The sequence below is a fragment of the Syngnathus leptorhynchus genome, chromosome 4 (genome assembly GCF_054491065.1).
Source record: "Syngnathus leptorhynchus isolate UIUO chromosome 4, UIUO_Slep, whole genome shotgun sequence".
NCBI lineage: Eukaryota > Metazoa > Chordata > Actinopteri > Syngnathiformes > Syngnathidae > Syngnathus > Syngnathus leptorhynchus.
In genome coordinates, this window is record NC_141198.1 from 10509667 (window position 1) to 10535497 (window position 25831).

Here is a 25831-nt window from a genome sequence, read left to right on the forward strand (position 1 = left end):
TTATATATGTTTGGTTTGTTAGCTCATTTTGTTGTAATCTAAAAGTAATTGGAAGTAATCAAATTCCGTTTCTTTATTGTGACATGAATTGGATTACCTTACAATCGACATTTATGCCATGAACCAAGTAACTGTATCGGAAAACTGCACCATATATATGTGTGTGAGAGAGAGAGATAAAGAGTTAGAGAAATAAGTTTACACAAATTTCCTACATTGATTGATTGATTAATATCTTTATTTTGAACATCCAAAACAAAAAGAAAATTAAGCAAAACAGATAACACTTTGAAGTGCCATATATAAGTCCATACAACAGACAAACAAAAAATAAACCAACAAACAGAAAGAATAATTATTTTAAATAAATAAATAATAATAATAATAATACATAAATAAATAGATCAATAAAGTCTAGTAACATGTAATGGTTTTGCACAATCTGCAAGTTCTGTATTTGTTTGCTTTGTTGTTGCATCAGTTGCAAGAAGCCATAACTTGTGTAAACCACCTTGAGCATGAATATACATACCACAAAACCATATGCTACTGTAGGGCATTTCATCCGCCCTTGGATGTGGCACATCTGTCCATGTGTCTCATTCTTGTCTCACTTGTAACCCCCCTTCTCACACACGGTTGTATTTGTAAAAGAGATTGGTTACCATAGATGTTAGCTCCAAGCAATTATTGGTTTGAAAAGGCTTCCCTTTTCACAGCTTCTCCAATTGCTTTTTGAGCTCTTTATTTTTAGAAAACGACATACCAGTTGAACAACTCATATTTTTGCAGTGTTGTTACAAAAGAATTGCATCTTTAAAAATTGCTGCACGTTTCCACATTCAATGTGGCAACGAAGTCGATGTATGTTGCAGTACCCAGAGCATACATTTACGTATTAGTTTCTCTACTGCTCTGCACTACGTTCACAAGCTTCGACTAATAGTTAGCTCAGAAAGGAGAACTTCCTGAAACAAAATGGATGTTTTCAAAACAAAAGCACAGGGTGAAAAGTGCTGCCAATTTCAAGGTGTAAGTTCCGCATTATAGTCTTTTATTTTGAAACACAATTTGACCACAACCTCTGCTTGACAAGATGTGATCATTACCAAATGCACGAGTTATCGTTTCCACCGGCTGGTAACGGTCGCATCCTATATATATATATTAAAAAAAAAAAAAGTTTTACCTTTAGCATAAAACCAAACAGCCAGGTTTTTTTCCTCAGGTCGTGAATATTACAATTCAGTACCGTATAGTAAATTATAACGTCAGAGCAGCTCTGAGCAGCGATAGAAGTCGCCGGTGAGTCGACCATGAGTGACGAGAAAACGAGAGCTTTGTTAACCTCAAATGTTCAAGTGACCTCCGGAGAGACAGATGTAGCGAGGCCTACATGGGGCGGACGATTGGAGTTCATTCTGGCCACAGTGGGTTACGCGGTCGGCCTTGGCAATGTCTGGAGGTTCCCCTACCTGTGCTACAGCAGCGGCGGAGGTACAGCATGTCTGATGATATCATGGTTGTGTAATTTTTCCATACATTGAAAAGTTTTTCATAACTGATGGAAGAAACGTGTTATTCGTTGTTGTTAAGTTGTATTTGTTCACCTGCATGATAGACTTTAATGTATTTGTACGCGACAGAGCCACAACAAAGATGTGTTTTGTAATATTGTGTACTTCCTCAGGGATCAAAACCCATTTTAGCTGTTCGAGATGTACTTTCAGTCGACCAAATCCATACTAAAAATAGAGGATCCGTTTTAATTTTTTGTTTATTTAAAGACAATATTACACTACAGTTGAGTAAAAACATGCATCACAGAAAAGTTTTGTTTTGGCTGAGTTGAGTTAAATATTATAGTTTTGTTTTGTAATCTTTCCGTCACTTGCTCAATACATATGAATACTTTTTAAATCTAAAGTCACCTGTAGAATAGACTTCAATGTTTTGCCATTGTCAGTGGCGGTTCTTGACTGAATTACTCTCTGGGCGGGACTACTCCCGAGTGCCCACCCTCCCCCGATTTTTTTAATTTATTTTTTTATAACAGTATATGCGCCAAAATATTTATGTAAATATCCTAATAATGTAAGGAATAATTAAACAAAATTAATAATTATTAATGTAATAAATGTATGAAATGACAATCTGTCTTTCAAGTGAAGAAGAACGATTAGCTCCTTGGTAACTGCCCCAAATTCTATTGAAGAAGGAGCAACAGCAATATGTAAATACTCTTATTAATTTATACAAACATAGTTGCTCCATCAGAGCACAGACACGGCACACACAGCTTGGTAAGTTTTCCATTACACATAAGGCACAGCTCATTAAAATTATGACACATACAAAACTTTCAGTAGATAACAAGACATTCAGGTTATAACAGAAAAAATGCCTGCCTTATGAGGATATGTTTTTCCTTCTTTTCCCCCTCCCATTTCTTCTCTTCCGTGTTCCTGTTTGCAGACAATGTAAAACTGGAGTCTGACCTTGTTGTTTCATCTGCTGAAGTGCATTGTGTAATGACTGCTGTAAAACAGATCTTGCAAATAAAGACGATAATTGCAATATCAAATGGCAAATGTTTGTATATGAAACTAGCTTCAGCTATGAACATTCCGCTAGCTAATTGCGGGCTAACATTAACCCAAGGAAAAAAAGTAGGCCTAAAAACTGGACTTGCGGCAGTCTTGTTGTAAAGCACAATCCTGTCATCTTAAAATGATATGATGTTTGTCCAGTTAAAACCCAATTATAAGTTGTAGCAGAAAGAAAAGCAGAAAACTAACGTGTGGCTACCATAACTCTGCCTTAGCCTGAATGACTTATGTTAACCTAAAACTCCTCACATGCCTCAGGCTCGTCCTCCCGGCCTGCAGCTGAAGGGGGCGCTAATTTGCGTATTCCCCACACATTGATAAACACAGTGATGAAACTGCTTTGCGGCGCAATATTTTTTGGGTCTCCCCCCAAAAATGCTGCCCTGAGTCCCATATTTCCCAGGTCAAAAACCGTCAGACACATAGATACAAAATTTATTTTTTTACTTTGTTTCCAATGTATGAATAAAAAGGAACAAAAAGGAATGACAAAATGAAAAAAGCCTCGGTAGGCATTAAGTTAGATAATTCACACCGTCTGAAGTATCAGCCATAATTTTCCCCCCTCTTCTTTCCCTTTGATTCAGGAGCTTTTTTGATCCCCTATTTCATCATGTTATTCTTGTGTGGCGTCCCTCTGCTTCTCATGGAGTTTGTTATTGGCCAGTTCACTCATCTCGGGCCAGTGCACGCCCTAGCCAAAATCTGTCCTCTGTTAAAAGGTGAGTCATTTATTTGATTGGCTTTCAGTCCTACATTCAAGTTTTTTTCCATTGGCCTTCTGACAATGTGAACGTTTTTCTCAATGTTAAGATCCATCTAAACATTTACTACACCGCTTATAATGTGACACAAATCCTTTGCTGTCGCCACACAATGACAATGTTGTTGGGAGGTGACATTGGGGTTGGGTTGCACTCATGAAGTATCATGTTCAGTTGCTGACCAATGCTTAAGAGCTGCAAGTCATTTATTTCAGCCCTTCTTTGAAGGCATGTGCCGTTGTTGTGTTGAATTTAGTTTGCTCATTGACTTTGAGTCAGCGTGTTAGTTCGGGTCATCCTCCAGTGTAAATGTCAACATTTGTGGGAAAAAAAAGTCCTTTCTAGAGACAAAGCCCCCACATTCTAATACCTTTATTATCTGTACAACTCCATTTTTTAAATCAATTTTCCTGTTTTAAATGAGTCTAACCCTGTCCAAATACTCGCACTTCCACTCTTGTGACCCACAATCGTAGTAATAGTTACGGTGTCCAAATTCTCTGAAATGCGCCGTTGCCCCGCCCCTTCCGCACCCTCGTTCCACACTTGGGCTGAGATTGCACCAAAGGCCCCTCAGCGGAAGTACATTAACCACAATTCATTACAGATATGAATAAAATAGCGAGAAACTGGTAACAATTCTGAGCAGATTCGTTGAAAGGGAACAAGTCCTTCTGGATGTTGTGGAGCAAATAATCAACACTCACTCATGCGGCGACGGTTGAGCTCAGTCTGAAGTGGATGAAATTTTTGAATTCCTTCGCAAATTCTAAACGACCAAAGTTGGTTTCTCGGCTGATGATTTAGTAAATTGATTGACGCCAGAGAGTCACAGGCCACAGACCTTCAAGGCTGACCAAATTCTTGTCAGCCTGCTCCCCAAACATCCGTTAGTGTGCCCTTTCCCCTGGATGCAGAGTGTGGTCTGGATGCTGGCATCCATATCTGTCCTTACCCGTCCTTCCAAGGGTCCGAGACTGCTATGCCAAGGACGTCTCCGCAACAACCAGACGATAAGAATGGCGAAGCAGCTGTGGACGCTCACCCAACTTGCATGATATACACGTGCATACACAACGCTCTTATCTTAATTTTGTTTGACTCATTTCCCCTGCATCAAAATTTGTGCTGCGGATGCGTGTGCCTGTTTTTGAGCTGCTGGTTAGCCTGGTTTTGTCACGTTTCCGCACTTCCCCACATCCACCAGCCCAATCTTCCTGATTTACTCGATACTACATGTAAAGTCTTGTCATATATTTTTCTTTCAGACTCAAATTATCCACCTCCAAAGAAATTTGTTTGAGCACTTTGTGACTTTCTGTCTATGAATAGTGTCATTTACTTTTACTTCCATAACTTGCAGTGTCCAAATTCTGCAGTTTTCTCACGCTTGTTCCCTATGCCGTCAAACACTTTGTGCACTTCTAATATTTGTACACTTTAGTGTCGTGCGAGAATTTGGACAGGGCCTTTGTTTCCCTTATGGAAAAATGCAAATTTGTTTTACAGAGTTCTATTGCTGGTATTTGCATTTTGAAAGAGTTTCATGGACAGGGAAATCCATATTCACAAGGTGCTGCAGATTGGCAATAATGTGTATCTTTTGCTCACAGTTTACTTACTGTTAGTGCTGTTAAACAAATTTTTATGGAGCATAACCATCAGACTTGACATATCCAACCATGCCCATGGAAAACTTCCATATGTTTCAGTTACTGCATGGCTCAGTGGTAGTGACGACCCATTCACGACACTTAATTTGGATTTAACATTCAGCGGTTAGCAATGAAGAAAATAAGGCTATCTCAAGACATACAATTTAAATGGGACATTCTATGAGTAAATTTTTATTTATTTTTTTGGTTCCTGGAGTGCCCGCTGAGCCGACAAGTGTGAAAATACATCGATTTCTAGTTTTCTTGAATGAAGTCCTTATATTTATATAATAAATTGTTCTATCACGTTGATGGATGAGAACTTGCCTGGCCAAGGTTAATTTCACGCAGTTTATTGACCTTAATTTGATTTAAAAACTGAAAATAATGTACAGTATGAAATCATTTTCCAGATGAATGATAAGATAGTACTGCACTTTCTAAGTTCCAACCTATCGTAAATTTATGGTAGCATACACTGACTTGTGAAACAGTCTTGTCAAATAGCGCAACACACAAGAGCTCAGCCATCAACAAGCTGCCCAAATTCCTTGCATTTAAATTGTACTGTCTTTCCTGTTCTAACTGGTTTCTCTCCATAGTTTCTCTTTAAAGACAGAGATTATCTACCCGGTCAAATCAGGGGCCCCCCCTCACTTGTTTTCTCACTCCTTTCTCCCACGTTAATGCTCTGTGATAAACAAGGGCCAGACAACAGGTAGTTTTTTTTCTGTACACTCTTGAATGATTTCCACATGAAACTGTGAAATTTGCCATCTTGTTCCCTCCCCAATTACTGAAGCAATGGAAATTCTTGAATCAGTACCCACACGTGGCATGTCAGTGCCACTTGAACGATGTGTCTCCTGCCAGGGTAATAAAATGAGAAAAAAAAAAAAGACAAGTAAAGCAGCAATTGCTGAAGGTTTTTCCATGTACCTTTGGTTTGATGCACTGGTGGGAGATTCCGGTATGTACACTGCATGCTGGTTTTCTTATAGGCAAAAAAGGAATCATGGAAAACACTATTTTTGGCTAATGTCGCTTCATATCTGAGCACTAGTACCTATTTGTTTCTGTATGTGTATATATGAGCCCAGGAGAAAAAAAATTCAAATGCTTTTCCATCCTTTAATGTGACCTACAACAGATTTTGCCCAATCATTTTCCTTAAATTAAAAATGATAATGCATTCAATCTTTTTATAACATAAATCAAGACAAATTCAGCCACAAGAAATGGTATAGTAAAGTAATGACGTAGAAAATTGTTCTCTTGCGTACTGAAATTTGACATTTTTAGGCAGACATTGATGACTCCGAATGGCAGATTTGTTTTTTCACCTTCCGCATAAAAAAATATTTTTCTCGAGGGCCAAGCCTTCATGTAACATTCTTGGCCTGGTTTGATTCATTGGAGTAAAATAGCGGTTAGGTTGCATTGCTGAGTCATGTAACATCGCCCGAGGCGCAAGTTTTTCTGACTTACTACTACAACAAATAGCTTGCGCAAGCAAAAACATATAACGTTTATATGTCATAACAGCAGAATATTGCTCAACATTTATGTAAGAGTAAGAGGTAGGTTGCATTAAAACCTCTCTGAGAAGTAGTTACACAAGTAAGGGTAAGACCACTTTCCTCCATTTACACCTTTCAACTGCGTTTTTGAAAAAGATAGCAGGGCATGGATGTTTTTCTTTGTAAGATAACACTTCCGTCCTGCCACGCCAGCCTTATCTCAGACATATTGAATGAAGTTGACCTGAGATTGTTGTCATACGTACTAAACGGCCAGTACTTCTTGCATATCTTCTTCTTGCAATGCTGCTGTCGCCTGCAGTTAGCAGTTTCCCTGTCCAGTGTTCTTCTCGTCTTTTCCTCTGTTTTTTGGGGGTGGGTGATAAATTCATAGTTATGCCACTGTTGTACCTTATTTTCTCCACTTGATAGCAACTTATTACACTTTTTGTTTCTTGGTATACGTTTTGGATCAGTCTACTGACTAGCTTTCAACCGGTGTGTGTGGCGATTTCCCAATTGACACGAGTTTGAATTTCATTCATTTCAAACACAGTCACACGGCCAGTTAAAAGGTTTGCACACTGCCAACCACATTACCTCATTTGTTTTCACATCACCTTTCAAGATGGTTTCATTTTTTTCAGTCGAGCTGTAAAGTCACATTAATGTCAGGAAAAGCTTTGAAAACATTTGACCTGGTCTCATCTTATCAATGGAACAACAAAAACCTAACCTTTGCAAAAAAAAGGGTGTGTAGACTTTTTACATCCACTGTGGTACATTGGAGACTGAAACAGGCGTATGTCTCTCCCCCGTGATGTATGACGACATCTTTTTTTACCGCAGGTGTTGGCCTTGCCACAGTGGTTATATCCTACATCTTCTGCACCTACTACAATGTGCTCATGAGCTGGGCCCTTTTCTATTTGTTCCACTCCTTTGGAGCACCACCTCCCTGGAGGACTTGCAACAACAGCTGGAATGTCTTTGAGAACTGTTCCAGTGGGTTTCCCGGCAATGCCACTGATCTGCAGTCAGCGAGCCAACAGTTCTTTGAGTGAGTGAGAAGTGTTCATTTTCTTTTCTTTTGATTTTTACCAACAGTACTTCACGTTTTATGTCACAGCCGTACTCCAAAATGGAAAGGAAAATATTGTATTCTTTAGACTCTACAAATAGCAACATTCTGTAATATAGGCATCAAAGACATTTTGGGGAATATTATTTCATTGTGCTAATCCATTAGAAATTGAAAACGCACATCAAAATCTCATGTTCATAAACATCTACACCCTTTTCACCTTTGTGAGTAATTACAGCCTTAGGTAAGTCTTATGGAATCACATTCAAAGCCAAAGCCTGCTTTATTGTCAAATTCTTCACATGTCAAGACACAGAGAGATCAAAATTTCGTTTCCTACTATCCCACGGTGACGAGACATAATACATATTATATATATATTATATAAAAGTAAAAAACGAGAAGGCACATACAATGAATATATAAGAGCAATGAATAAATAATGAATAAATAAGAGGAGCAAAAATGGAGCAAGTAAACCTTTTTGCATACAGCAGACAGTCAGAATATAGCGCAAAAGTACAGGAGGAGTAGTGCAAGTCAGCCAACATGGCCCAAAAGGCCAGGACGTGATGCAGCCAAGGGTGGAGGGGGGAGAGAGTTCAGGATCCTAACAGCCCGGGGTATGAAGCTGGTGGTGAGTCTGGTGGCGCTTCTGTACCTGTTCCCAGAGGGCAGACGATCAAATTAAGTATGAGCGGGGTGACTCACATCACACACAATCGGAACGTGCAGTTGGGACATGTAACTTTCATTCATGCTCAAAGCACAGCCAGTTCGGATGGGGTGCGTCGGCGTACAGCCATTTTCCAGGTCTGTCCAGACACATTGAATCACATTCAAGTCTTGGCTCTGATTGGTTGGGGCCACTCAAGGAAATTCACAGAGTTGGCCTCTAGCCCTTTTTTATTTTTTTATCCAAGCTGTATACTTTTCCACCTTACTTAGGTTCGATGTCCCGCAGGAAGATAAACCTTTGTTCCAGTTTGAAATTAAGAGTGCGCCAAAGTAGCTTTTGACCCAAAATATCAGTGAATATTTTTGCATCTACCTTTCCCGCGATCCTTTTTTTTTTTTTCCTTCCCCACACAAACCCTCTCAGTCTCTGCCACTTGAAAACACTCCCATGCTTTATTGTTGTGATGTTATTTGCCAGCTGATAAGTGGTGCAAGGGTCACACCCTGCCAAAGATTTCATTCCCAGTTTACACAATCGGTACTAAAGGTCTTTCAATGACAGCTGATGAAGACGTTCTTTTGCTCATTAGAACACTCAAAGTAGCATAATTTCTTTCACACCCTACCACAGAAATTTACCTTCTGACAATGACGTGCACTAATAGCTGTAAACCTGATAGACAGGTGTGCACATTGACAAATTATGTTATGTAGCAAATTTGAGGAAAGCTCAGACCATTGTGGACGAACGCTTTAACAACAAAATCCAGAAAATATGAGGCACTATGAATTCTGCTAAGCCCCTCATATTTATACAACCCAAAATGTACATTATGTAAATTCCACTTGGGTTGTAAACTGATTTTTTTTTGGCCTCTATGGTGTGGACTGATTAGCCCCCTGGGATAGTTTTTAACCATGGTTCATAGAGGGACAACAATGGGCTCTTATTGCTATTGTACATCAATAAAATTTTTAATCATTTGTATTTTTACCAGTCATCGGCTTCTGGAGAAAACCAGCGGCATTGAAAATGTTGGTGGTCTTCAGTGGGAACTCTTCGGGTATCTCCTACTTGCCTGGATCATTGTCTATTTATGCATTTTTAAAGGAGTCAAGTCAACTGGCAAGGTCAGGACATGCAAGATATGTTTGTTGGTCTGCATGATTATGCTTGCTGGAAAGTGTTCAATGACAACTTAATTTGCCTAATTTAAAGTGTTTTATTAAAAAATGTGTTCTTGTAACCAGTAAAAATAAATTCTAAATTCCAAACCTTTAAAATCTTAACATGGACATGTTTTTTTTGATGCATCTCCTATTGATTCCGTCCCACAGGTTGTTTATTTCACAGCTACGTTTCCGTACTTCATCTTGTTCGCCCTGCTCATTAACAATATGCAGCTACCTGGTGCCAAGGATGGTGTCCACTACTTTGTGACTCCTGTCTGGAGAGAACTTTTTGAAGTGAAGGTAAAATATTTCGTAAACGAATTTGACTGTTTTACAGTGTTTATTTGTATTTATTTTATATTTTTGTAGATGACATTCTCTCCGTAACCTGGCTGTGTGTGGGAGGTGTACTTGAGCAAATATTTCGGGGGGATTAAACAATTAAGATAATCTCTGGCTGTAAAACCAACCATCCACGTAGAGGCAAATACATCAATAATCTTTGGAAATAATAACATTGTTTGTACAAATAGTGTTTAGAAAGGGAAAAAAGGTGGGGGATGTAGAGCTGGCAAGATTCAAAGTTCAATATCACCATCATGACACATTTCTGGACAGTTGGTTGCTAAAATAATGACACATTGGATACAAAAGTTTTTTATGAATTCATTCGTCATACACTCGTGAAGAAATCAGGACAGTTGAAATCTTACGTTTATCCAGGCAAATTAAGTAAGAGTTTTTATGGTTTTGTTTATTTGTCTGTTTTCTTTGTTTTCCATGGCCTCACATACAGGTTTGGGTTAACGCAGCAGCCCAAGTATTCAATTCACTGGGAATTGGTTTTGGTTCCATGATTTCAATGGCAAGTTACAACAAGTTCAACAACAACATTGTCAGGCAAGGCAAACCGTTTGCTATTATGTTTTTTCTTAATTTTTTTTTCTTTTTTTTATTTTGTTTCCCCAAATATCGTATTGGTAAATGGTCTATTCAATATTATGTCTTTTTTCTATTTTAATCTTTTGTAAAACTTTGTTTAGCCAAAAGAAATGGTCTTACATTTATTTATTTACATGTTTAATTGTGCATTTATTTCCCTTTTTCTCTTCCAGAGATGCATTGATTGTATCATTCATCAACTCATTCACAAGCATTCTGGCTGGCTTTGTGATCTTCTCAGCTATTGGCTACATGGCACACATACATAATCTCCCTGTGGACAACATATCAACAGATGGTAGGACACGAAGATACACGACTGAACAAGTCACCTTTTGTGTCTTGAAAAACTTATTTCAATCCAGTTGACACATCTACCTCATAGTTCTGATGGTTTGATTGATGACTCAAAATTGTCCTTGGGTGTGAATGTGAGCCATGAGACTAGCTATCAAGTGGTTCAACCCGCCTATTGCCTGAAGCCAGTTGGAATTGGCTCCAACGTGTATGTGAAATTATTAGGCACAAGTTGTATCAAATTTCTATCTTTGGTATTTCCCCATGAATAGTGCAAACATAAAGACATTATTGTGGATATTAGCCAAGTACGTTTTTGTTTTTTTCTCCTGTTACACTTCATGGACAGTGCCTGCGTAATATTGTAAAATCCAACCCACGATTACAAAGTTATTGAATGAATTATTGCTTTTCGCACACTAGTTAGGAAATAAATGATGCATAAATTTGACTGGCAGAAGATAAAGACATACTCAGTTGGTTGACTAGTGACCATAGAGGTGCTTTAATCCATCAAGTCTTTTGACTAGATTAGGAAAAGCCTGCTCTGCAATAGTCCGGAAATGACCCTATCTATATTATTATTGCAATTAGAATGATGTTAAATTGTATGTATACCCCATAGAACATCACAGATGAATACCTATAGAAAGAAAATAACAACAAAATTGGAAAAAAAAACTGATGGTGTAAATTTTCAATGATTAAATGTCTTGTGTTTGTATTTTTGAGACCAAAAACACTTAGTCTGACTTTCCTTTTTTAGGTCCTGGTCTAGTGTTTGTTGTTTACCCTGAAGCCCTCTCCACTATGCCCGCCTTTCAGCTGTGGGCTCCTCTCTTCTTCTTCATGCTGCTCTGTCTTGGTGTGGACAGTCAGGTCTGACTTGATAATTGCTCACTTACCACTTGCATTGTGATTTATGAATAGCAGCACATAATAGCACAGTTTTTAGTTTGAGGAATTTTATACTTATGATTTGGCATGACTTCCAAAGGCCTGTACATGACTCAGTCACTCATCAAAAGTCAGTTTGCAAGATGATTGTGCAACACAAGACAATGTTTCCTTTCTGCTACAGTTTGCCACAGTGGAGGTGGCTTTGACATTCATCAAAGATGAATTTAGAGCCCAAATTCTGCACGTTTTCAAGAGGGAAGAGCTGCTAGCCCTGGTCGTCTGTGTTGTCAGTTTTCTTCTTGGACTTCCACACGTTACTAAGGTACTGTCGTCGAGCCGTGCCCTTTGTCCAATTTCTTACCTCTTCAACTGCCATGCTATAAATGCCATGCTGGTGACTTTTTCTTTTCTCAGGGAGGTATTTATGTATTTCAACTGATGGACCACTACACTGCTGTGGTGTCCCTCATGTTCTTGGCTTTCTTTGAGGTGATAGCAGTCTGCTGTTTTTTTGGTAAGATCATCACTTTGTGTTGTACTGTGAATGTAAAATTGCAGGACTGTTCAGGGAGACACATTAAATTGATGGCTTGTGATTTATCGAATTCGAAATTGTCATATTCCATTAGGGGTCCGCCGCATCTCATATATGATGGAGAAGATGCTCGGAAAGTCTGTGAACATCTACTTTCGCATCTGCTGGATGTTTATCTGTCCTCTGCTGGTGCTGGTGAGGTTCTCTAACGACAAGAGAAGCCTTAAATGGCCACCTGTACTGGCACACCTAACCTGATGTTTTCCCATTTGTAGTGCATACTGGTCTCCAGTATCATCCAGTACGTTCCTGTTCAATATGGGACGTACCGTTACCCATTGTGGGCTGACTGGGTGGGTTGGTGTGTCTCACTGCTCTCTCTGATATGGATTCCCATTGGAGCCATTCACGAGATCTGTAACAACAAAGGCTCCTTTCTCTCGGTGAGTAGGGCATCATGACTGTGCAAAATAGTTGTGCACCACACCTCCATTGGGCTGTTGTTCTGACAGTTAGCTCTTTTTGGTTGCACGTCACCCTCTAAACTAGTGCTGTAACTCTTTTACTGATGAATATCTTTTCAGCGGCTGCTTCACATTAACTTGTTCATTTTCATGTTTCATGTTCAGTTGTTTCTCTTCTATATATATCCTCATTGTCTACATATTTAGTTGAATGGGAATTGTTACTTCAAGTATTTATTCACTTGTTTATATTGTGGCGGACCTTAGGCAGTCATGAATAAAGACGTGTTCCCTACTTCTGCCACAATATTAGCTTCAGTCATATATTGATGCTCCAACTATAAGAGCCACAAGGCCAAATACTATTTAGTCTATTTTATGAACTGTATGTGACACATCCTGTACATATAGAATAAGATTTCAGTTGTTATTTCTACAATTTGTTGCCTTTGACCGAAGCTGTACTACAGTACAGCTTTCATGTCACAAACCTTTTAATATGAAACACTGCCTCCTACAGAGCTAAATTGGAACAGCCTTAAAACGTTTTTCTTGGCTGTACTTTTACTTTTGAGTTGAACTTGCATATTGCCGGCAATCCTTTCAGGGTAATCCCCAACCCATCCCCAAAGTCAGCTTGGATAGGCTCCAGCTCAGTTATAGATATTTCTTTTTTTTATTCTATCTTTCCCTTTCTTCTTTTTAGAGACTGAAAACAGCTCTAACTAGCACAGTCGAGCTGGTTGTTGAGGACTCTCTGCCTGAAAAACAAAACCTTGGCAACCCAGTGGCTGAAACATCAGTAGACCTTCTCAACACAACACTTTGAGATAGTAGGTTTTATAGAATAAAAATGTAACTGATCCACCATTTTATTAGAACTGTGCATAAAATACATTGTTTTATTGCAATCATTATCCAAGAAATCATTACGGATCAACTTTTTAACTCCATGAAATGTATAATGCAATACAAAAACTGAATAATCAAATAACCTCAATATGCTTGTAGTGTATCAAACACAGGAGGTGTTCAAAATATATGCAGTAGGCTGGCTGCGGCCATGTGAATTATAAATGAACATGAAAGCCAAATTGTGTGTGTTGATTCGACCCAAATTTGTGTTTTGGGTAGGGAAATTACACGACTTGCTATGTACACAATCAAGTCATCTAAAATGACACATGCACATACTTTTATAACTTTAAGATTTTAACACAAACTGAAACTGGACGAATGTACTCTACTTGCTCTAAAGCTTTAAACAGATGAACAAAATTCTGATTTATATCATATTATTGGTTTACAACTATTATAAATATAGGTATTGTTTGATTTCATAGTGTTTTGCATTTTTTAGATTGCACTTCTTTTTGTCATAAATAAAGTATGTATGCAAAAGAAAAAGAAAGTCCACACACCACTATTTTATAGATGGGAAATAAAAACAAACAACTAAGATGTTGTGATTACATAAATGTACACAGCCTCTTAACTAACTTGTGTGACTTGGGATGTGGCTGATTCCAGAAAGAAGCAGTTATGTTCAAACTCACATTAATGTGAGCCAGCACTGCTGTCACCATTTAAAGTGCCTCCCATTAACCACAAATGAAGTTCTAGTAGGCTTTTCCCGACATTTTTGTAGTTACACCACGTGGTGAAATGTGTTGCAGTCTGAAACGTCTCGTCCAAAATTCCAAAAGGTTTCTTTGGCACAATTTCCACAAACAACACTGCTGGTCAGAACAACATTACTGTTAGCACATAAACTTCAGACATCTGCTGGAAAGCACAAACATGTCAGGAAAAAATTACGAGAACATCTGTTGATTTTCTGAGATAATCAACATTATCTCAGATGTTAACTTCACTTCTCTGAATGTGTTTTTCCTCATTAAGTTGTACAATGGTTTATCTTGTTCTATTTCTTATTTGATTTTTTACATCACAAAAACCTGCCATCCCCGCGGTGGTGTGTTGACTTTTTATATGTACTGTATGTGTGTAATGTGTCTGATACATTATATCGCTGTGCTTATTATAAGTTTACATATACCCAAGTGGAATTTCAAAAATAATGCCAATTAAGAAAATGCTGACTGGGACCACTGCCTTATTTTCGTAGTTAAGTGATTTTGCTATTTTGAAATGCCTTATAGTTTAATTTAAATCCCATTAAAGGGTAAATAAATGTTAACTTATTAGCATACTTCTAAGTATTGGTCAACAAATCGCTTGAAACCTGTGGCAAATTGCACTTTGTTGACCCCACCAAAGACAAAAGTGATATCCCAATTAACTGATACTACCGTGTTGGCTGTAGGGATTTTTTTTTTTTTTTTTTGGCCTTCACACCCTGTAATCACATGCTGGGAAAATAGTCCCCGTCAGTTCCAGAATTAGATTATCTTGATATGCTTCATGTTAGAGTTGTATTTCCATTATTTATGCAATTGTTGATTTTGTTTTACAATTTGATTGGATTTACAATCGTTGATGCAATATTTATTATCACGTGTAACAAATACATGCCCGTATGAAACTATGCGATTTACCAACACTTTTCATTCTTGACATCAAAATGCAAATTCACTTTTATTCAACCTCATATATTAAATAATTTTTTTGTATTGTATAGTTGGTATCACTGTTCTTATCAAATGAACATTCGATGTGTGCTGTCATCTTGGTCAATAAAAAAAAAAAATTGTTGCTCTTTTTTCATTTGTTTCCTTTCCCAGTAGCCATCACTTGGTGGCAGTATAGTAGCAGAATAGAACTCTCAACAAATATTTTTTTTGTAGAAGCCGGCCTCTGTTTTGAGATACACTTATCTGATATATACTGTGCAGGGCAACCACACATGAGCACTCCCATTCAATAGCATAACTCAATTTGGGTTTGAGGGAAAACACCACTGGCACATGCTATTGAGAATCAATTGGTATGCATCGTATGGATGTGGGTGGATGATTTCACTACATTGGCTCTATTGTCAGAGTGGATGACCCAGCTGGGGCACGAAGGAGAGCAGAGTCAGGACAAATGTGAATGCGATGCTCATGAGGTTTGAAAGTGAATTAGGTGAATTGTCATAGAGGAGTGCAGCGGCCTTAGCAGAGCAGCATGTTAATCAATAGTCCCTTCCTGTTTGGCTCATGGCAAAACGTATCATGGCCTCTAAATCAGAGCATGGAGCACTGTCAGATCAATAGTCATAGACAGCGCAGGCCAGGAGGCAGTAAATAAGTGGTTATGCATGGCAGAGGGAAAGTGATTGTGAGTTTCAATTGGCAATTGAAGGCCTTATATGGTTGTATGGGTCACTGACTCGCTCCTGTTATGGTGTGAAAATGTTCACTTTGTCTATTTTTTTCTTTGGGCGTTCTGTGAAAGAGATAAAGCGAATGTAATCACATTTAATTAGCACAGGTGTTTGTGCGTGTGTGTGTGTGTGTGTGTGTGTGTGTGTGTGTGTGTGTGTGTGTGTGAGTGTGTGTTTGTGAAGACACAGCATTGGTGCTGCAAATATTATCAAGCCCCTTTGTTTGACAACTCCATCATGATGACTCCACTGCAGGCCTTCATCAACTGGGGAACATAAAGCTTTACAGTTTCCACTTATTGCCCGTTTTAACATTCGCTGTTTCAACAAAGAAGAGAGAATATACACCTGCAAGTATTGTTGTTGTATATGTGTGTTTTGTTCTGTGTGTGTCAAATTAGCTGTTATTTCAAGGTTTATGATAACAGTAAAATGTCTATCGTAATTTTACTTACCCTGTCAATGGCATTTTGCGTTATATGTTAGCATTAAGCTATGGGACGTTTTGTCAAATGGAATTATAAGGTTTGGTTGAATATTTGGATGGTTGGTTTAAATACAATGTTTAATTGTGTTTTGTTATGAGATTCCTTCGCTTTATTTGAAGCGCTTTTGAGACTAGTCTCTCTTAATATCAATGTTGCAGAGCTTTCATAAAATCTGCTGAGATCCTAAGTGACGTGTGATGGCGGTTTAAATTGCACAATTTTTGGGATATTCAAAGCTCGACTCGAGCTGTAATGTTGTCGATTTTCCAAAATTACAGTGATGGTAATTGGGAAAGAGAAATGATCAGTGTTGTGAAAGAAGCGCTTAACCTGTGTGACAAAATGGAGAAATAAATAATAGCATAGTACACTTTTAGATTACCATAAAATACATTTTTATGGGGCCACAGTGCCGAGCCTCTGTTATGAGGTGTCCGTGTAGTTTGAGTCAGTAAGAAATGATAAGATAACCCTTTTTTATTTATTTATGAGAACGACACAGATTTGTGACACATTAACATATTAGTAATCACAGTTGATACTGGATCATTCACTCAAAGCCATTTGTCTGTTTTTGTTTTGCCCAGTCCTAGCTATATAATGTCACTTGTGTGATAAATGCATAATCTGGTTTCCCCCGGGGTTGCTGACTTGCTTGAAGCAAGTGTTCATTGTGCAGACAATCTATCTGTAAGATGAATCTGTTGTTCTTAAATGCATGTGCAATGTTCCTCATAGACTTTCTGTCTTTATCTGTGCGTTATCTTATGAATCAGTCTCGGGGGCGGAATTGATACATTACCCAGCACGAACCCATGGCCAGGTAAACATGTTAAACAGGATCAGATGTTTGTATTTTCAAAGGGCAGTGTGAAAGCCAGTAAATCATTGTGCACCGATGAAAACAGTTAACACGATTGTCTTTATATTGACTCCGTACAGGATTTATCTGGAATGTCTGGGTAAACACATCTATTTAGTTGTGCTTTTCACTTCAGTGGAATGCTAATGAGGATGTCTTGCTAACAATTCATATGCAGATGAGCGCTTTTGATGCCGGGATGCTACAGTGTGCTCTCGCTGCACGCTTGCCTTTGTTTAATAAGGATTCTTTGGAGCTTACGTTAAGGTTGCCGGTCTCTAACACGTCCTTCTGGTAATGAGACTTCACCTCTAAGCATCACTTAGGCTTTCTCCCAAATGTAGTAATATGCGAAAGGTGAGTCAGTGCTCATATGGCCGGTTAATCTGACAGTACAAAGGTTTCCTTGGAGTCTTGCAACCTGAATGGAAGTTCATTATGGCTTGATTGAAGTGGGAGCAATCTTCAGACTGAAATTGTATTTTATCCTTTGCAACTGCAACCAGTATTTTAGCGTGTGTGTGTGCACGTGTGTGCTCGTGTGTGTGTCGGGAGGTGCCTTATTTATGTACATACAGATGCTGCAGATGCAGAAGGAGTGTGAAAGCTGCCATAACTGAGTAGAGCTGAAGGCTGAATATGAGATTTTGGAGTCATGTGGTGATATCCAAGCAGAACCACATTTGCATGAACCCTGCGGGTAACAAAAAGCTTTCCAAAAAATGACCTCTGTATTGTGTGGAACGTCTTTCAATCTGAATTCCCGGAAAATGAGAAAAAGCAATAAGAAGGAAAAGGCAGTTTTGGCAGTCTTTACTCGATGAAACCGCCTATGAAGAATCATATTGCATCCTGGATTAGCTTGGAATTTATGTAGGTGTAGGTGTGCAGGCGTAGAACGTCTGATATGTTCTCTGCGTAGCATAAATCTCTGGATTTGGGAGTGAGCTGATTCTGCTTGCAGACTAAATGAGGTTGCACAGAAATAGTAATATGTCATGTCTGCTCTCATAAGGATTGTAGGAAATTGAATTTGACCCAAGGATGATGAATCTTATGCATCGTTTTGTCCCTCTCCACACATTTACACCTTTATTTGCCGTAAGGATTCTTCCATCAGTGCCCAAATCCAATTTGAAGTAAAGTCATGTTGATGTGGACATGGGGCAGCAGTGTTATTCTCCTCAAATGAACATGTGCTCATGTTGACTAAACAGCTTTTTATTTCTTTTGAAGAAACACGTCACACAAACACACTCACATGTACAGTTTGTAGCACACTCAATTGACAGTTTTTTTTTTCCCCCCTTCTTTCAGTACCAAAAAAATTGAAAACACATTTCACATCAATCACACGACTAGAGCAATTACAAGCATGTATTTGTACGTTTCATTATATCAAGGTTAGACCATGATGGTACCTTCAAAACAAAAACAACAAGTGTGCATGAAAAGGACTTTATAATGAAATTGCTTGAACAATCAGTCATCCATTCATCATTTTCTACACCAATTATTTTTTTTTCAGGGTAGCTGGAGCCTGTCTCGGCTGATTTAGGGCAAGAGGCGGGGTACACCCCTAGATGGATCACTAGCCAATCGCAGAGCAGATATAGAAAAACAACCATTGGCACCCTGCGACCCTGAACAGGATATGTGGTGTTGAAAATGGATGGATGGATTGGCACTCACATTCAGTGTCACACCTAAGGATAACAATTTTAATATATGATTAGGGCATGTGTGATTAGGGAATGTGGGAGGAACGCAGAGAGAACTTGGAGAAACCAAACAAGCACCAACCTCAAAGTGAGGGTGGTAACTACTCATCCCCATCTCAGTACTATTCATTAAAATAAAATAAAAAATGATTGTTTTTATTATTATGATTATCATTTTAGCTCAGATAACATGAGCAAAAGTCTTGGGAGCCACCTTTTAATGAATCAGTCTGGGATTTGTTTCTGTTTCACTGAATGTTAATCTGCCATGGACAGTTATTCCACAGTATTCCAGTTATTTCTGTTCCGGCATAACTGTGGCATGATTGGACAAGTTGATTGTGGAACAATTTGCACATAACCCTGACCTCAACAAATGAAGTTTTACTCTTAAAATGGAACTTCCTGTCGCTGCTGTGGCCTGAGATCCCCCAAATTGTGTTCAAATAAGAGTTGATTCCAAATGTCAGGTTACCAATACATTTTGTTACAGAAATACATTCATGATTCAAAGTGGAAATTCTATATCATTGTAGCTCACTGCATATGCATGACAATTACACAACTTTGATGTCAGGAAAAAAAGGCATTTATTAGTTGTTATATTTGTGGGAACCTTTTTGTACACTGTAGGACTGTACACAATATATAAGGAAAGGAACATCAATACAAAATAGCAATATAGATGAGGCTTTTGAAATTGGTCTCTCAAATTTATACTGAGGCTGAGGCCTTCGGTTTCATTTATCATTCTTTTGTGTTTCTTTGGTCTTTTATTTGAATATTTATTTCAATCTTAGAAGAGACCTTTGGGATTTCAAAGTCTGGAGTCAGTGGGCAAGACTAAATAACCTGCGCCAAACACAAACGTTAAGATGAATCCTGTTGATCCACACTGAATGTAATTGTATTTGAACGGAATCAACATTGATGAGACACTAAAGTTGACGATTGCTTCCGTTCAAGGTCAGCTGAAGTAATTTATGGTGACTGGCAGGATAAAACAGACGTGAAGGAGTATGTCACTGAGACAAATTGCATCAGAAAGTGGGTCAACTCTCCTGGGCATGCTCAATGAGAACAGTGTCACAACTGAGGTGCCGTTTGACAGCTGCGTTGAAGTCTATATTATTTCATTCTGTTAGAAAAATACAATTAACCAAAAAAGCCAGGCTTGGAAACTGGGGCCTGACGTGATGGGAGCTTTTGCCCCCTTAGGCTCCAGTTTCACATGTTGTCTCGACATGTACCAGTTGAACATCTTGAAAATGATGTTGGCAAATAAAATGTTAACAATTATTCACCTCAAGTTTCCTCTTTTGTTGTAGGGTTCTAGTTTGCACGTGGGTGCGAACGGCTTTCATTGATGTATTATTAGCACCGCAGGGCTGGTGCTTTAAAAACAATTTGATACACTGCAATTTCCTGATGACACAAACTCCAATTACCAGATTGAGGTTTTTTTTTTTTCCTGCTTGCTCAATAATAAATAAACACTTCAGTGAGCACACAAAATAATTCATTTGTTGTACCGCGCATGGGAATAGCAAATGGATTCAATGTATTTGTTATGGGTTTAAAGAAAAAGTATCAAAACAATTCGTTTTTCTAAAACAAAGTTTTTTACGACATGCATATAATTATTATTATATTGACAGAAGCCAAAGTCTGCACAAAGCTAACGCAATCATGGTTCATAGTATTAACATATGAAAATATTGTCATGGAAATAGTTCTGTTTTTATATCCAGTTGCAAAAAAAAAAAAAGAAAAAAAAAAAAGACCTCGAAACTGAATTGATTGGATTTTTATTGGAGCAGCTGCAATCTTCTGGTTGAGATTTGTCAAGCGCTTTAAGTACTGTACTTGAGCCTGCTGATTAAAAATACAGTACATGGACAAGCCTTTGTTAAACCTATTGAGAGGCAAATCCTAATCTTCAAATGATAATAATGTTGCCTGCCGCTGTTTTAAATTGAACTCTAAAACCAGATTTCTGGCTTGGGTTGTGGTCCATTTTTTGAAACACATTAGCACAAAAATACATAGCAATGATTTATAATCACTTTTTTTTCGTTCTTTTTTTCCTTCTGTAAATCTGGCACATTTAATCGTCGTTTCATTTTCTGCAGTTGCTCAGCAGTTGAATGGGATTATAGTCGTCTTTAGAGATGGCTATGCAAATGTGTCTGTCATCTGCATAATTAATGTAGCATATTTTGTTGTTTTCCTTAATCTGAGCTAGTGGGAGCATGTGATGAAAAAAAAAATGGAGCCTTGGAAATCTCTGTGTGACATTTTTGTCCCCCGTAGATGTGACAAAGACAATTTGGAAAGAACACGAAGAACGGACAATACAGCGTCATGTCGCGTCTTCTGTATAGCCTACGTTTTCCTAAATTATGGGAATCCACCACATATTGCTTTCGTGGGCAGTTTGAGTGGTGTTTTTATAGCAAACCCCCTCCTGGTTTACAAAAAGCCACACACACACACACACACACACACACAAACACCACATCTCGCTTTGTCTCTGTTGTCAGTCATCATTCACACTGCGGGCATTAATAATACAAAAGCAGGCAGAAGAGAAGAGGAGGAGCGCTCAGACAGTTTGGCAGCTATGAGGGATTGGAATAAAGCCACTTGAAAGAATGTGTCTCATGTCTGTAATTCTTTTAGCCATTTTTAATGCTTCTGGCCTTCACAGCGAGGACAGCTTCATTGTGCTGCGCTGGACAAAAGAGGCTACGACCGGACTGCAGGAGGAATATGGATTGCGTCCAAAGCAGCCCAAATTTCCCACTTGTCCCACCGACGCCTACAACTCAATGAAAGAAGAGTGCGGAGCGAAGCTTTCCAAACTCTGTCGGATCAGTCTAATGAGAAACAACAGTCAGCGGTGTCAAAGGGATCAAATGAAACGCTGTGAACGAATCATTATTTTTTCATAGTGACCGAAAGATGTAGGTCTCCGGTAATACTAGCCCCGGCAGCGGCAGTGACACTGAGACACTTCCGGAATAACAATTACAGTGAAGGTTGAATTTCGCCGCCATCCCAGTTAGCCAGCGTATGAAATCTACAACAGAATATGTTTGTCCATTGATTACTAGTGCGCAACTGGCCGGGATCTAAGTCAAATGCTTAGTATAATCTCATTAATTATAGATATTTCGAATTAACGCATTGCGCCCGTTAAATTATTGAGGATCTATTTTGTGGTAGTTTTCAAAGAGACTGTTGAATTATTAATACCTGCAGCCATGACTGGGTTTCTTAGATGAGGACTGCTGCTACCTTTTTTCAATTCTCTTCCACCTGCTCTTTCCTCACGCTGTCGTTTGGCCTTTATTAGAAGCAGACCTGTTTTTTTTTGTTTTTTTTTTCCACTCCCTTGACCACCAACGTAAGATTATCTGAGCACATTTCATCACTGTTTGTTACACTAGAAGCCCATATGTCACGCTGCTGCCATGTGCTGCCTGAAAGAGGCCTAATCAGGTTTCACAGTGAAGGCCAAGGGTGAAAAGAGAGGACTTTCACATTTCAGATGGGGGACAAAGCAATCTCGTATAATTATGACGCAATGATTCCGATTGAACGCAAAACATTTGGAACGTGTATTATTGGAGCCGAGGGACGCTTATCAGTCCGGTACTTGGAAGGTCATACTGAAAATAAGTCAGGGTCACTGGCTGTCACCGGATCTTGATGTACAACACCTTTTAACTCGCAGCTTTTCCATTTATCCAGACGCTCCTTATCACCTCTAAAATAAGAATGACGCATCAGTGAATTATAAAGTCAATAAATCAGCTCCTAGTACTATTTTTGCGACGGCATCTTTCTTTACATGGACGTGAGAAATATCCGGTGACTCTGTCTCTTCCAATGATAATGATGGATGATGACGATGCAATTGCAATCCTCGCAAGATGACTGTTGCTTTCAAAGGCTCAAGAGAATATTCATTCATTTGAGGTTCTGAGAAACTGGGATGCATTCTCATAATATGACGAAAGACTGATGAGGACTATTTCGATGAAGAGCACAAAACAAACCGGTGCATAGTGCAAACGCAACACTAAGACCAAGCTATTAATGTGTCTCCGCAGGGTTATTGATTAACAATCAAGTGATGCAATCATCCGTGTTGCTTCAGTGGGACTAGAAGCCAAGGTTGTGTGTGTGTATATATATATATTTTTTTTTTTTCCCCCCAAATAACCAGCTGGTATGAATGTGTGAAAACCTGAGTTTATACGAGATAAATACACGTCTAAACTCGCGTTTTTTTCGACCGTATTCAATCGTTTTCTTCCCTTTTCACCTTGATCTGAAATCGCTTGTCACTATTCCATCTTTTTTCATGAAATAAACATGGAATAGTTGGAGGGCATTTTATAGCTCTTTGTGTGTTTCTTAGTACTCAGGGGAGAACACAAAAACTGCAGCAATACATTTCCCTTTTCTGTCAAAAAAAAGAAAACCAAGTAGGCCACTGAATCCTATTGTAAGGCTATCAAGTGTTGCAAAGTAACACTGTGTCAAAGTGCATACTGTATACTTTCAATTTGTAGAAAATGTCTTGAGTTGGCAATCACAAATGGTCATGAATGTCCTTGAGTTGCACTCAAGAGAAATGTTCAAGCCTTGTTGTTGCTGTTGTTCTTTAAGATTTAGAGGTCTGCTTTCTGTCCAACAATTATTATTATTGATCACGCGTTTTATGTGCCCATTGCAATTCCATCCAAAATTCATCTCTTACCATCAGTGAGAATAATCATCACAGGAGACTGGAGAGAGAAGTGATTTTTTATTGGCTTGATTTCACTTTGCATCCTTTCAGACATTGGTGATCGGGCCCCCTTAGGGCGGGTGCCGATGGGGGCGTCAGCTTCGAGGGAGATAATGAATCAATACAGAGGTCAATGAACATGACACATAATTATCAACAGTTTGACACCAGAAAGTAACTTGTTAGCAATATCTCAGACGTAAATGAGAAAATGAATGTCAAATCAATGAAGACAGTTGGTCTTGAAAACAAGCCAGTCGTATTGATGTACGTCCACAAAGTGCTGATCTGCATGGCAATGGAGTAGCATTGTAAAGCCAATATTAAAATTGGATTTGTCATTGTAAGATTTGCAACAGTTGGTGGCCTCCATCTTTTTTTTTTTTAAATAAATTAAAATGAAATAAAAATAGAAAGGGGCAAATCAAAATGGCAGGAAGTTTTAAAGAAGTGTGTTTTGAGTGGTGGTTTGAATTGAGTGAAAGAGCCTCTTCAAAACTGCCCCCATTCTGCTTTTGACATGTGGGTGGAAATCTGCTTTCAAACTTTGTGGCTGTGTTTGTGCTGGTATGTCATGCGCAAAATATCCTTTATGAATAGCAGCAGTTCATTCTTGGTAGATTTGGTCCTTTTCTAATCTCATGTGACAATTAAGAGTGACATACCACTTCAAAACATGACACAAAAGATGTCCGTCATATTTTTACAAAGGCTGTGGGTGTTTTGATTCCACGCGTGAGAAACGTGAAACCAAACGACAGGCAGTGACGACATGCTCTCATGACATTACAATGGTGACCTCAAAAGAAAATATCCATTTCTTTGTGACCTTATTATATCATATTCTATGTTAGCCCCATGTGACATTGCAAAAACATGTGACAGCCTTGTTTTTCATGCTGCAGTCTCCCCACACGTCGTCTCCCGCTGGATTTCCTCATGAGGCTCCATTGGCAACACAGGAGCAGCGTTAATCCCTTGGGTGGAAAGTCCTTCAAGAATACAAACAGGTGATGTATGGGATTGAGCATACAAGTCCCACAAATAGATTGGCCTCATGCATGTGCTCAACAGAGTTGATGCAGCAGATGAGAGATAAAGAGGTTAATTTTTGGAAAGTGTGCATAAGAAGCGTTTGTCGACATTAATCGGAGACATCAGAGGAATATTTTCACTGGTGGTCACATTCTCAAAGAGACGCCTCATCCCCCCCCCCACCCCCACCAGCTTCATACCTCCGCCAACGTGTTCCCCTGAGAGATGAGATTTTGCACAATGAGCCCATTATCATCTATTTACTTGTCTTTGTATCTAAGTGGGGGGATAAAGCAGTAACGATATCACACAGGCCAAGACAAAATGACGCTAACTTGTGATAGAGATATATGAGAGTATGCCACCGTGTTGTCTGGGCCCCAATTGTATCCCTTGCTTGATTGAACCTCCGCTTTTGACCTCAATAATGCATACATTTGTCTCCGAGCTGGGCGGAATAACACCGAGGATGCTTTGCATCTATTTGCAAACGCAGGGATGCGAGGCCTTTCCATGCGCTGTCTGTGCGAATAAACCAACAAATCCTTTTGCTCCGCCATAAACATATACATTTTAGGATGCCGTTGTTTGGCCGTGCTCCCGTCCTGTCTGCTTTATTCAGCGTGAGTAATATCGCCACTTGCGCGCTGGCGATTTTTAAAGTGCCTCTCTAAGTTGGAGACCATCTCTGAGTCACCATGCAGAGAAGAGTAATTGTAGGTGACAGCACTACGGGCGACAGCACAGACAACAAGCAAAGCATGAATTAATGCTGCTGGAATATGCACAGTCATCTCTGTTGTGTCAGCACGAGATCCCTTAAGGACAGGCCAACGTTTAATAGCCTACTCAATCTGCTGATGATCCATGGGACATCCGCTAACCTCGCGGGTAGGGCGACATTTTTTTATTAACTCTTCTTTGCGTAAAATTGATCGACGAGTATGCTGGTGTCCTCTTGAATATCTCCGCGCG

General features: G+C 39.0%; 1 protein-coding gene across 3 annotated transcripts; it reads left to right on the forward strand.

Moving 5' to 3' along the window:
* Positions 1-1116: 1116 nt before the first annotated feature.
* Positions 1117-15309, forward strand: LOC147058015 (sodium- and chloride-dependent GABA transporter ine). Of its 3 annotated transcripts, XM_085910313.1 has the most exons (14): positions 3199-3331; positions 5631-5746; positions 5831-5902; positions 7398-7608; positions 9309-9441; positions 9649-9783; positions 10280-10383; positions 10599-10723; positions 11489-11601; positions 11804-11944; positions 12037-12136; positions 12252-12352; positions 12433-12600; positions 13328-15309. In XM_085910313.1, the coding sequence occupies exons 3-14, from the start codon at positions 5833-5835 to the stop codon at positions 13448-13450; spliced, it is 1524 nt and encodes a 507-aa protein (XP_085766439.1). In that variant the 5' UTR covers positions 3199-3331; positions 5631-5746; positions 5831-5832; the 3' UTR covers positions 13451-15309. The 3 variants fall into 3 exon arrangements, with proteins under 3 accessions (XP_085766438.1, XP_085766439.1, XP_085766440.1); XM_085910312.1 differs by lacking the exons at positions 5631-5746; positions 5831-5902 and adding an exon at positions 1117-1497 and having other exon boundaries at positions 3197-3331; XM_085910314.1 differs by having other exon boundaries at positions 5631-7608.
* The last annotated feature ends 10522 nt before the right edge of the window (positions 15310-25831 follow it).